The following is a 14,571-nucleotide window of genomic DNA, read 5'->3' on the forward strand; positions in this document are numbered from 1 at the left end:
ATTATCTTGCGATGTTTCGACAGTCATTGCCGCTGCCATCATCAGGTAGACTAAGTATATAAGTGTAAGATGTAGTCTACCTGATAATGGCAGCTGCAATGACTGCCGAAACGTCGCAAGACAATTACCTGACACGGCCTACACCCAGAAGCCAAGAAAATGCAGACAATGGCCGTGAAAATGCATTTAATCATCTACTCGACGTTTCCTCTAGAGTTTTATATTTTTATTTCAAATTTTAGTTTTCAGTGTGTTTCGTAAAAAAAAAAGTTTTGTTGTTTTAAATTACAAAACGGGGCTTACTTAAAAATAAACACGCGCTTCGGTAGATTGTTTTGTCGGTGGACTGTCGTCAGTCACTGGACGCGGTGAAGTGTGGTGACTGACACGGCGTGTGCCGCGCGCTCCCCAGGCAGGGCCGCAACTAGGGTGGGGGGGGGGGGGCAAGCGGGGCATACGCCCCGGGCGCAAAGCTGTGGGGGGGCGCCGAAATCGCTTGCATTGTAATTCCTACTACAACTGGTAACTGGTAAAACGTTTTTTTTAACTTGCATGCCAGGAATGTCTAATCTGATTTACAATATAACGTGTCTCAACATATTTAATGAACAAGTCTAGTGATTATACGGACTACTTTATGGACATAGTGGGTTCGTGCATGGGAGTTACAGTAGAACAGAAACTGTTACATGAAGGTATGTAAAATGCTTAAATAGCACCATTTTTCCAAAAAAAGAGGGGGGGGGGGTCCAGTAGCGGATCCATAAGGGGGGGGGGGGGCTAAGGGGCTCAAGCCCCTTCCAAAAGCATCTGGGTCCACTATTGTTTTAGTGTTTGCCTTGATAAAGTCTAGCCTCAGCTGGGTCAACCCCTTCCCAAACCAAAATCCTGGATCCGCCACTGGGTGGTTGGGGGGGGGGGGGGGTGGCGCATGAATCCATCCATGCCCCGGGTGCCAGAGACTCTAGTTGCGGCCCTGTCCCCAGGCCAAGGGCAAGCTGCTGGACTTCTACAAGGAGCGCGCGCAGCAGTTCTACGACGGCCACGTGGAGGAGGTGAACTTCAACATGGTGGGCGACGTGGTGAGGCGGCGCACCAACCTGCTGGTGAAGCGCCAGACCTCGGGCCGGGTGTCCGAGTACATCCGCGGCACCAACATCATGCTGCGCCCGCCGCTGTCCGTCTTCAGCGCCAACATCTTCCAGGTAACCGGCACCGAGTCTGCTTGCCTGTTGGCTGGTGCCCCGGGCACACACACGCGGTGCGCACAGCTCATGGGAAAACCAGGGCCGGCGCGTCCATAGTATAGGCGAACCAGGCAACCGCCTGGGGCGCCAAGTAGCTGGGGGCGGCGCAGCACGACACATAACAGCTGATATCATATTTGTAACGATTATTGAAACTAGATGAAAATGGATTTTTGTAACAGTTATGGAATGTTTATATTGATATAAGTAATTATTTAAAGTCCACGGTGACCTGTTTATGATTTGTAAGAAATAAAGAAGTAAAAAAAAACTCAAGAGTTCGCTGAGAGCCTAAAAGTACTTTTGATTTCGGATTGAGTTTTTAAACTGCATTTTTGGAAGAGTTAAAATGGCTAAATCGCATGTTTTTAGTCGTAAAACAAAGGGTACAGATTCTTGAAAGCACTTTAAGGGACTTGCATTACACCTTCATCTTCATTTCTCGGCCGTATAATGTTACGGTCACCGCTCAAATTTCACAGTTATCCTGTGACGACGAGAAGATTGCGCGCCAGTTCAGAGTCTTGCGCTTAGAGGCGATACCGCGCTAGAAATACCAAGAGTGTCGCGCCTCACTAACATACACACAGCCCTGACGAGGCGGGCCCCCAAATGTGCAACCACGGTGCTGCCATCTGTGTGCGGATGGCGCGAACCAAAGTCCACAAAGACAAAAGGAAACCTTATAGTATCAACTGTCAAATTAATTTCAACAAGATGGGCAGTGTTTGATAAAAATTTCTTCGTCGAAATTCAGGTCCAAAGCCGGGGCTTCAGCAATTTTTACAAGTTATATCTGTTTAGCTTCAATATGACTGCTCTACCCCGATACAGACATTAACATTAAAACGCAGTGAGACCCAATCATGTTTAGCACAGTCCAAAGGTTTAAAAAAAACCTCAATTTGGTCACACAATTGTCTAAAAATACTATAGAATAAATATGAAACCACTCACAGAAAAGATTACACATACCTTACGACCATCTATCAACACAATTCCCAACTGAAAACAAAACACAATAAATGTAATTATTCCTTTCAGAAGAAAAAACTTTGTTATTAAAATACTTTTCCTAACAGACTTCGACCTTGGTATCGACTATTATCAACATTAAATGGGACTGAGTATGTACAGGTTAGTTAAGTTTAACAAACAGGGCGAAATGTTTTCGCGAAATAATCAATACTCTACTAATGTATTTAATTATATTCTAGTGCGATACCTTGAAACAATTGTTTATTTTTTTCATGTGGTCCAGAATCAACCAAAACACTTCCATATGTTTACAGTTGGAAACATATAAAAAATACTCTGTTTGAAATATTACTTCCTATAGTTACATACTTTAGTTTGGGAACTTTTTAGCTATAGGTAATGAAAAATAAATTTGAACGTAACATTTTCGAAAGCTGTGCAATGCCATATAGTTACATTTTAAAAGCATTTACTAATAATTTAATAAATTTGTAATTCAGACTTCATGATATACCTACCTGCACCTTCCATGCTTTGTTTCCTATTTGGTCTTTGTCTCGTATTCATACCCTCTCCTAATGTCACTGAGTGTCAACTGTGCTGCCCTAACGAAGATCAGGTAAATGACGGGAGAATGATGTCCACTGTCGACACTCGAATCCATTTCGCTCGCTGGAATTTTTTACGTAAAGTTCACTTTCGCTCGCATCCCGAGTCATGAAGTGTCCTCAGTGACCCTTCTCGCTGGCGCATCAAGGGCCTTCCACAGAGCCACACTCGCACAGTCGTGTCCGATGCGTCGGAGCTGACGGCGCAGAGGCGGGTGTGGCATGTGATTGGTTCTCGTGATCTGTGACGTCAGATGCTGGTGGCGCAGTCGGGGGGATCGTATCAGCCTCACCGGAGTTGGCGAACTTGAACTTCCGAGGTCAGACGGGTGGGACATAACCACCTGCATCTGACGTCATGAGCAATACTCGCCAATGAGGAGCGTGGCGGGTTAAAACATACTGTAAAATCGCGTGAAAATAATTATTTCTAAAAAAAAATTTTTTAATGATATATTTATATATGTTCGTCTTGGACACCATTGTGTTGCGTTTGTCTTTTCGTTAAGATGCTTTTAAACGGAAAACGAAGTGTACACGAAAATTTAAATAAAAAAATTACAAAAGTGTGTAGCCATAAAAGTAACACTTTTGGCCCAAATATAGATTAAACAAGGGCAAATTTTCAAGAAATGCGTCGAAATGCCATTAATTCGGATTTCATTTAATATCTATTTTGTGTAATCTCTCGAGTGGAGCCAAGCAATCTATAGTGCTATCCACTATGATTGATAAAGTGAACCAGATGCATCACACACGTGACATTACATATATTTGTAATAAAATGTTGTATATTTACGTGAATACAACTGCGTCAATACAGAATAGTGTTCGCGGTTAATGCTGGGTTCGGGATTCTTACCCGGGGCACTTATGCTTTGTGTTGTTGTCCCAGTACCTCCAGTAATATCTCTCCAGTATTAACTGCGCACATAACAAGCGAGATAAAACGAAATAAGCTACGATATCTTTATTTTTTTGGTAGTACTTCAATGTATTTGGTTTGTGAAGGTGCAGATCAATCAGGGAGCTGAGTAGGGCATCGGGGAAGGGCTAGGACGAGAGGCTGGGGTGAGCCCTCTCACGTCTGAGGGAACACCCACTCGACGAGAGGCCGGGGTGGGGGCGGATTTTTGGATTTTTCTGACAGTAGTGTTTTTGAAAGGTTGTCTGAATTGTTGCCCCTTGGATGAGCAGCCCTTCAGGATTTTTCTGACAGTGGTTAGTTTGTAAAGTGACCTAACCTAATCTAAACTAAACCTTTGTGTATATATATATATATATATATATATATATATATATATATATATATATATATATATATATATTCAAAAACTTAACCTACCAATGTCAGAAATATCCTGAAGGGCTGCCCATCCAAGGAGCAACAATTCAGCTCCCCCCCCCCCCCCCCCCCGGGTGAGCCGGGGTGAGCCGGGGCGAGGGAACACCCGCTCGACGAGGGGCGGGGGTGAGCCTGGGTGAGGGAACACACACCCCTGTGTGCAGACCGACTGCAGCGGCGCCTCGACGGCGGGCCGCGACGGCGAGATGTACTTCACGGTGATCCCGGCGAGCCGGCAGCGGCGCCTGGTGCCCGTGCCGGCCGCCGTGTGGCGCTCCGGCTTCCTGGCCGGCTACGACCCGCAGCTAGACGCCACCGCCGCGGCACTGGGCGGCGCCGACTCGCTCGTCAGCACGGTGCTGCTGCTTCCCGGCCAGCAGGGCAACGTGGCGCCCGGAGACAGCGTGGCCGCGCTGGAGGAGCGCCTCTGGAACTCTGCGTGGAGCCGCGGCGCCTGGTCCAGGTACACCACAGTCCTCTCTCAGCTCCTGCCGAGCACACGGACCCAACCATGAACCCAGGGGCGCAACAACTATATTTCCAAAGAAGGGGTAATTTGGTAATTATAAAGAATCATCGATCCCCCCTATTGAAGCGGGGGGTCCGGGGGTCCTCCCACGGGAAAATTTGTATTTATAGGTGGAAAATGGTGCTGTTTAAGAGGCCGTGTCACAAATTTGCGCTCCTATCTATATCAATGTTATTTTAAAAGGCAGTTTTTCTCAAAGTCTATAAGAGTTAGGGGCCGGAAATTTTGCCTACTGAAAGTATACAATACATTTAACATAACAGCTTTTTTCAAATTTAGTTATCATATCATATATTATTTCTGTGATGAAAATAATATTATCAATATTTTGATTTGTCCAGATAAAGTGAAATTTTGCTTATATTTATAATTATTTAGCAAAAACTGAAAAGGCCATTGAAATGTATTGCACATTACCTTCCGATCAGTGTCTTCATGATCATGATGGGTTTTAAAACCTGGGTGTAATCAAGTCTTTAACAATTACATGACAACATTTATACTAAATAATTTGGAGATAGGCCTTTTCTATCCTCAGCCCCTGAGCTTTTACTATCTGGTCTGGCGACCGACCTGACACTCTTCAACCACCCCAGGGGTCTCCGATTGCACATCCCATAAAAAAAAAGCGGTTCGTTCATTTGTTTTTGTTTTCGAGCGAAGGTTTACTTCTCCACAAGTGCCACAGACTTCACACATTTATGCCAAGGGAATATTCCGCTGATGTGACGCCATACGGATGTATTATTCGCGACCATACAACTTTTTTGTTTGTCATCGGGAAGAAATGTTCATTTTGAATTGAGCATTTTTAAATGTCAGTGTAGAATATGCTTATCTGCCCATTTTGTTTCTTTCCATAATAATGAGTAAAGTTAACATTGTCATAGACATTTTATTATATTTGTATGCCGTCCAAGTAAAAATGTCACACTATATCGCACGTAATTATATATTTTACTAATTTGTTAGTTGTTAGGGGTTTAAAATATGGTACTACATACATACTTATATTATCTTGTTGTCTTCTTGGCAACTTTACTGGAAGAATGGCATTTGGTATGTATGTTAACTCACAATTAAAATAATTCAGAAGTACTCAATTAACAGTGAACAACCTAGGCCCTATACTAATTTCATTAAGTTCATGGAAATATAATTGAAATTACTAATAATGAACTGTATGTGTTTCACGTAGAGATATTGTACGAACTGTATGTGGTACAGACCAACATTTGCTAAGACTCTGTAAATAATTAATTTCAGTTAATGTGTAGAGAATATTAAAAGTTAGAAATAATGATATATATAAAACAATGCAAAGTTATCAGCATAAAAATAGAAGTTATTTTTACGTAGCGCCTACTGGAATGAGTATTTTGTGTTGAATTATGTGGCATGATTAATATTCTCTTATTGTATGTGTGTTTTGTTAAAATCTTATAAAACATAACTTACTGTTGAAGGATTTATTTTTTTGTGATGATCTTACTTAAACAAGTTTTAATTATATTACACATGTCTATTTTAAAAGCATTTTAATGTATACTTATAGAATTGTAATAAGCTTTATACGGACTCTCAAAAACCATGTGAGCATCTATAATTATCTACATCATCATTATGGCCGTTTCACAAGATCAAATATTTATTGAATTCAATCAGTTGCATTCATTGTACATGATTTTCGATATATACATTGAATTCAATACAAATTGAAGATGTTACTCAACTAAGCTTATTCTTACTAACTTATAAGTATTTTGTTTGTTCAGTACATAAAAGTAAAAGATTCTTTATTATTTAAATAATGAGCATCCATAAGCAATAATGTTTTCTAAATATTTACATAAACATAATAAAATATATATTTTCAATACTTTATATCTACGATCACATCAACGGCAGTATTATGTAATCAATGAGGTAATGAAATATCTTTAAAGGCTATTTTCTCCTCTGTAAAGTATATTTTTTGTAATGCAGCCTTCTTAATGTTAGTCTTGTGAGTTATTTCGTCTTCTAATATGCTACAGCAATATATAAAATTAAGTTTTGTTTGTGTTTTAGTCTTGTGTAATGTTAAAGTGTAATGTAATTAATTCAATAATTTTTTTTGTAAATTCGTATTCATAAAAATACATATCGTAATAAGATAAATAGTAATATTTGTAAATTTAAATTCTTTGAAACAAACTCGATAAGAGGTTCTCCTACCTCTGTTAAACTGTATGATGGTGCATTGTAAAAAATTAGGTAGTCTGACTTAAGTGAGATTGTATTTAGATTGTGCGTAATGCTTATGCAATATCTAAGCATATGAATTTATGTTATTATCCTTTTAAAACGTTACATAATGAATTTCGTATAGATACTTTTTAATGTCAACTAACATTATTGTTCACGGAATATTACATCCAGATAAAGAATAATTACCACATGTTTGAAGATTAATTGTATTCCGATACGTTTAAAGTATTAAAATTTTTAGATACGACTGATACTACAGTTGTAAATGTGAGGTTTCTTGATTCTGAATCCCTGCATCCGCAATTTCCTTGTGAGCCGCCGGTCAGATTGTCATCCTCTCAGATTGTCGAGGAACCAGATACATTATTCGTAGCTTTATCACGCGCTGCGGCTACAGTTACTTCGGTTGAATAAGCCACTAAATCTCACTGTTAAAAGAGAGAACTTCTAGAGCAGAATATTGGAAATAAACATTTACTGACACGGCCTCTTAAGTAGTTTTATTATCTAAAAATTGATTACACAGCACTTTCTTTGTCCCCGTTTGCCCCCATTTCAAAGTTTCAGAGGGAGTAAGGGGCAAAATAACCTTGCCCCCCCCCCCTCCTGTTGTTGCGCCCCTGCGATGAACCCAAACAAGGTGTCGCGGACAACCCAGCGACGACAGCACAGACGAACGCATCGCTGTTGTCTGTCCGGTCCTACACGTCGCCTGACTGACTACTTAAAAAACCAATTTTGGTCATGTTCCAAATCTACTAAGAGAAAATTTGAACCCTTTACTTAATCAATTATCATGTTTGAGTTATTTGACTTTTTTATTTTTACTTTCTTCGTAAAAACGTGACACGAATCTTTATTTCTAGCCACGGCTATGTTTTTTTTTTTTTTTTTTACAGTGTTCTGAGACCGCTTTCCTTATAAATGGTCCGGCTGTGTTAATTTCGTTATGAGTTCGTTTTACAGATTTACCTCCATTTACCTCATCTACGGTTTAAATTAACCTGCTGCATAGTGACGTCCTATTAGTCATGTAGTTTCTTATGTTGATGAAATAATGGCCCATGTATTATCCAACTACTTTCATTCCTTGATTCAAGTCTCGGAAATGTTCCATTAAGTTAAGTTAACGTGCCAACTTTGGGGGTCATAAACTCTAAAAAAAAAAAAAAAAAAAAAAAAAAAATTGAATTTATCTTTAAAAATTCGATCGCGTTTGGTACTAAACAATCAATTGTCTGGAGTGATTGTGAGACGCAATAAATGAACTAAATCATCAACAGTCCTGCAGTAGTATTTGGATGAGCCTTAGATGGTAGTCCAGTGTCTTATCCCCTCATTCTGAATTTGTTTAGTAATAAATTAATGTAATTGATACGAATATATATTAACACGGAGCTAGTTATTTCCATTTTTATGTGTTCTATTTATAGATTTTAGGATATATTAATGCTCCCTTACCTATACACGGAGGCTTAGTGAAAGCCAGCTTAAAAATTAACTGATTTAAAGAAAAATTTAGAAGTGGGGATAAAATCTGCGATTGCATGGCTAGAAGTCAGAGACTACCGAAGCCGGCGTTCGAAGAGTCATAACACGACCCCAGTGCACCGAGTAAACTGGCTCAAAGATATATCACTGAACCCGCCTGGCTATAAGCATATCAAGGTCCAGACTTAGGTTCTAAAACACACCAGGTAAATAATGGGATATTTTCTTACAGTAGCCTACGCAACATTTCTTCCTCAATTTCCCAGAACTGTGTTTGCTGTATGTGTCATTTTATGATTAATTTGTCAATTAGCAGTTGTTGACGCGCCGCAATTATATCGTTAGTTACTTGACTAAATGTACAGACATTTCTACGAATAGTTCAGTTCAGATTAACTGGATATTCTTCAAATTTACACTGGACGTTGACTTCTGGGTGCTGGGGTTTGTTGAAAACAGCGTAAAACTGCACACGGAGGTATGTAAATTATTTTAGCTGTTATCTTAACAGGTTTGAACAGGTTTTTTTTGTTGTTGTTGTTGTAAATCTCCAACACGTGTTTTGTAGTTTATGATCAAAGTAAGTTAACTCAGTAACTGCAAATATGCGAAAATATCCTAAATTCAATCAGGTTTCTGTATAATTTGTAACCAGTTTATAGGAGAACAATACATCAGCAAGCAGCGGGTGTGTATTTTTCGCGAAAGATTTCCAGACCAGCTATGCGTTGAAACTTTGTAAAATTGTCTGTATTCCATGGTTGAGAGGGTTTATTTCAGGTACATGTCTACTGTCAACACACAATCATAGCCATTCAGTGTGGAAGCAAAAAATCCCTGCTGAATGGCCCGGCCGAATAGGGCAATGTTTTCTTCTCTTTCAAACGGACGCCAATTACAAAGGAACAATCTCTAGCGCAGGCATACCTTATTGCAGTCCAATGAGCGATCAGCTCCCAGTGATGGTGTACTAGTCTTCTGCAAACACTATTTTTTTATTCTAATCGGATATAATATTCACGAACACTGCATATTTTTTCTAATCGAATTTTAACATTAAGTGAAATTTTTCTTTTTTTTTTCACACTTCACAAGAGAACAAGAAAAATGGATCCAAAAAACAGTAAAATAAAAAAAGTAACATACATGTATTAATTACAAATAAGTGTAAAATAAAGGAAATTTTAAAAAAAACTGGCAATGCATTTTTTTAAATCAGTAAATTTTAAGTTTGAAAGGTTTTTTTGTTGATCTGGTTACATACATTTAAATATAATATTATCAACAATTTACAATCATAATCATAAATTATTTGTTAAATATAAAATAATGTTTGAATAATGTTGCAGTACAAATTTAAATTTCTCAATAACCCATCTTAGCCTCATACATGTTTAAAAAAAAAATTTATGATTTTTTTTGTGAATGTGGCTAATGTGGTGTAGGCCTATCTATTGAAAACAAATATTTTTTTTTTTGAAAAAAAAAAAAAAAAAAAAACAAATTGGTTTGAAATGTCGAATCGTAGGTGTATCAAAGTATTCACGAATATCGAAAACAGAATTATACTCGAATATAGAAAAAAAATCGGTGAATGTCGATAATGAAAGCATTCTCGAATGTCGAATTGTTCATGAATATCGAATTCTTGACGAATATCGAATATTTGACGAATATCGAATTGTTGACGAATATCGAATTGTTGACGAATATCTAAGATGTGCGGGAGTGTCGGCAGGCTAGTGACGGCGCGCGACGGGGTGGTGTTGCAGGTTGCTGCGCAGCCTGCTGCCGCACCCAGGCCTGGAGCTGCAGCTGCCCAGGTTCTCGCACCGCTCCATGCTCAACCTCACGGACACGCTGCAGCGCATGGGCCTCAAGGACCTGTTCTCCGAGGGCCGCGCCGACCTCAAGGGCCTCAACGGGCTCGCCAACGACCTGCACCTGTCGGACATCGTCCAGGTGCGGCCGTCCCGGACATTATTCGTGCTTTGTGTTGTCCAGGGGCGTAGCCGGGGGGGGGGGGGGGGGGGGTTAGGGGTTCAACCCCCCCCCCCTTAGCACCAAATATTTAATTAATTTCTTATTCATCACTCAAACAAATTTCATATTAAAAATTAATAAAAAAAATTTACCATTACAATATTTAAATTTAAGAACCGAAAAATTGCTAAAATAGCACTATTTTACACCTTAAAATCCAAATTTTCCCGGGGGAGGACCCCCCGGACCACCCGCTTTAATACGGGGGGGGGGGGGGGGGGGGGGCATGCTTCTTAACATCCCCCATACACAAATCCTGGCTACGCCACTGGTGTTGTCCCATTACCGACATTGGTTGAAGTTGTTTGTCAAACCGTTCCCTGAATACATTTCCAGTAATAACTGCGCGTATTAAGAAGCATAACAAAACAAAATAAAGTCCGTATGTTGAATATTCGATTTATCTTTTCCATGATTAAAAACAATGCGTTAATGAAACATCAATAAAGATACATAATTATGCGTCAATTATTCGTAATCTCAATATTATCTCGACAAATGTATTTAATATATTTAAAAAAAAATAACCATAGCCACGTGTTGTACAAAGTTACAATATCTTGAATTGTAGTGTTACAACCTATTTCTTGACAACTGGTTTCCAAAGGAATCTTTCGTAAAAGCACTGAAAATATTTTTTCTGTGTGCATTAGAGATAATCTAAAGTTTAAAATATCGTGGGCTTAGTGGAAAAAGTTGGTAAGTCCACTTTTTTGTGAAAATGAGTTAACTTCACAGGTGAATTTTAAGGGCAATATCTTCGCCAAGAAAACGTTTGGAAGTCCAAATAATGAATGATTATGAACGTTTTTTCTAGCTTTATTTTTGCAAGTCCATTATAACGCTATTCTAGGCAAGCAAAACTTGGTAAGTGAACTAACAGTCTTTTTCCAGAAATTGGACTCACCGACTTTTTTTCCACTAAGCCCACGATATGTAACATGTTGCCGGTAGGACCAGGAATGGCTGATGTAGATACGTGGAGACGTGGAGACGTGTGTGTTGAGGAGATGAACATGGACACAGATATGTGGAGAGGTGTGATGGGGGTGTGCTCAGGTGAACATGGATACAGATACGTGGAGATGTGTGTGTCGAGGAGATGGGGCATGGACACAGATACGTGGAGAGGTGTGTGTGTTCAGGTGAACACGTTCGGCACGTGCGGCGAGCTGACGGCGGACGCGCGCCACCACGTGGAGGTGTTCCCCGGCGCCTCGCAGCGCTCGGGACGGCGGGAGGCCCGCCGGCTGGACCTGTACAGCATCCCGCTGGAGCTGCGTCCGCGCCAGGCGCGCGAGCCCGACGCGCCGCGCCTCAGGTTCGACCGGCCCTTCCTCTACGCCGTGCGCCACAACCCCACGGGGCTCATCCTGCACATGGGCAGGTTCAACCCGCGGCTGGTGCGCTGACGGGACCCGAAGATCCCTCCCCGACGACCCTCGCCGACGGTCGCCGACATCGTCTCCAGGAGTCTCCCGCTGACCTCCCGTCCGCCAGTCCTCCTCCCCTGGGTTCCTGCCGTGGCCTTGGCTTCCTGAGCGGCCCAGCGCACTCTCTAGAAGGCTCTCCATCCTCCGGGATGCCCCTGGTTCAGAATTGTGCAATACCACAAGCTTCTGCTGAGTTTTTAGTTCCTTACAAAACTTCACTTCTTTGAGCTTCAAGACACTATCGGTGTGGATCTCGGAAGTTTTGGCACTCGTTTGGTTTACACATTCCTCAGGAAATTGTTTCTTTGATGGGTGCTTAAGCCCTTCATCCCGTTGTTCAGCATGTTCTTTATAAAGCCTTCTCTTTGTGGGCGTGAATTTTTAGCTCAGAACAATCTCTATGATACTTCTTCATCACGAGCGTAAAATTTTTAAAAGTTTCAGCCATGTCCGTGGTTCATGAAATTTTATGTTGGTCCACAACCTTGAAAACTTGAATTCCGCACACTTATCCCACTCCATAATCTCCTTGCATTCCTTATAATACACTGCCGTTCCCGGGATTCCAGGAAGTCTAGATGGCTAGTGTAATAAGCGACAGTTTGAACTCAAGGGAGGAAGTAACGTGAACGTAGGCACGTTATAACGGTGTCAAACCAAGAATGGTGACTCGAAATTTTCCTGGAAGGTGTTGGTGCAATGAGAGACAAGTGGTCGAGTGAAGATTTACGTGAGTGAATAATAAAAAGAAAAATGACTCTCGACGACGCGATCTCCAGTGTGCAAGATGGTTGGACTTTTCTCTCCTTCAGAGAACCATCGAGAGTTTCCATTAAAGGTGTCCATCTCTCTTGCATGCCTGTTAAAACAATCAAGTCTCGCCGTTCATCAACAATTTAATAGCGTGGCAATAATCAGTACGGCCGCTAGCGCTTTAAGTACCTGTGGTAAGCAATAATTGTGGCTATTTTAATTTCAGATGTACCTTTGTATTCATTTAGAAAATTTTGGTTTTGATACCATCTTCAGCGTATGTTATTCCTATTTCATGGGACTAATACATGCCTCATATTATCGTACATCATGTTGTCTAAAAATTTCTAAGTTCATGGATGAATTTCAGTAACATGCCATTCTTGTACGTAGAATACTTGATAAAGTGTAAATACTCAACCTGTGGCTATTCTACTGGGTGTTACTATTTTGTGTGCCGTAACTATCATATCATGTTCCGTCTTGAAGTCGATTGAAATTTTGTGTTTTCTGTTCAACCCATTTTTTTTTGTTCCAAACATAATAAGTATAATTTGTTTTCATTTTTTTTTTAATTGTATGATATTTATGGCAACATTACCAGATTCAAATACCAAGTTGAAAGCAAACAGCTCTGTATTTGGTGAACGCCTGTGCTTGTAAAAAGCAATTGCAAGTTTTTCTGTCAAACCCTTAATTCCCTCTTCAGTTCTAATAAGCGAATAATACATGTTTATAGCTATTTATTTATTATCTATGCTTCTGGTGAAAGAAATGGTACTGAAGTGGGATGGGATTTGAAAAATTTGTCGAAAATGGATCGAGACAAAATAACCTTGGTTCTTCATCGGCATTTTATGCAGTTTCACGATGGGCTTCATCGTAGGTAACTATTAAAACTAAATTGTATTCCGCCAAAGTTCTTCGCAGTGTATGAATTCACTTTTTTTTTTTTTTTGCAATGTCCACATTTGGTCAGCATCACAAGACTGTCTATAACACAAGACTGTCTATAGCACCAGATTGCTGAGAAATACATAACGGTGAAAGTGTAAAGCATGGATGTATTATGAGAAAACCTTTCCCGTGTCGGATTTTAAAAGTGCCATATCTCAATTAAAATACCTATTATGCTATTACAACTACATGTAATCTTAATTTCTTTATTGTATACAAATAAATTATTTAAAAAATAATTATTAAAAATGAACAATAAAATGCAATGATTCCATACTGCTGTTTTTCTCTGAGTGAGGTTTATTTTAATAAATTGCAAAATTAATTTCTTTAGCACAGTATCCTGTGCCTTGAGAATATCCTATGAATACTGTACCATACAAGTTTTTCTTTGGTTTTAAGTAGGCTGCTATAACATAGTTAGTCGATAAAGTATATGCATAGCCCATATTGGAAGCCCATTGTGGAACTGTCTTTATACACTAGTTATAGTTTATTGTAATGACTATGTACTGTTAGGCACAAAAATATTGTCTGTCATTTTATATGGAATCACAAACTCATAACACATTCTGTAGTTGATCATTTGTTCATGAAAGTAATAAATTTCATTTTTTCGTAAAATTACTGTTGTTTTTTTTTCTCATACATACTTGACCCAGACCTCAATACCAAGGTGGATAAATCTATTACTTATTATTATACATATTTTTTTTGCAATTTTTATATTAAATTCAGAACCTTGTGTTTTATACGGCGATCAGATAATACTTAATTTGATCAATCCATAATGCTGAAACACCAAAGAGAATACTTATTTTAACTAGTGTGGATAAACTCCAAATACACCAAATCTGTGCAGATAACATAATAGCTTAAGCTAAATATTTGGTTTATTTAAAGCACGTGAAAAGACTGCTGAATTTTTTTTGCCTAC

At 39.6% G+C, this 14,571-nt stretch overlaps 1 protein-coding gene across 2 annotated transcripts in view; it reads left to right on the forward strand.

Annotated features, from left to right (window-relative positions):
* LOC134535871 (mucin-2) overlaps positions 1-14,258 on the forward strand; it is a 48,388-nt gene extending 34,130 nt beyond the window's left edge. Inside the window, exons 4-7 of one of the 2 annotated variants that reach the window (XM_063375212.1) lie at positions 987-1,205; positions 4,343-4,641; positions 10,221-10,410; positions 11,637-14,258. In XM_063375212.1, the coding sequence (XP_063231282.1) occupies positions 987-1,205; positions 4,343-4,641; positions 10,221-10,410; positions 11,637-11,903 (975 nt within the window). In that variant the 3' untranslated portion in view covers positions 11,904-14,258. The remainder of the gene's footprint in view (positions 1-986; positions 1,206-4,342; positions 4,642-10,220; positions 10,411-11,636) is intronic. The other variant, XM_063375213.1, reaches the window with a different exon arrangement.
* The last annotated feature ends 313 nt before the right edge of the window (positions 14,259-14,571 follow it).

The sequence above is a fragment of the Bacillus rossius genome, chromosome 10, assembly GCF_032445375.1.
Source record: "Bacillus rossius redtenbacheri isolate Brsri chromosome 10, Brsri_v3, whole genome shotgun sequence".
In the NCBI taxonomy this organism is placed as follows: domain Eukaryota; kingdom Metazoa; phylum Arthropoda; class Insecta; order Phasmatodea; family Bacillidae; genus Bacillus; species Bacillus rossius.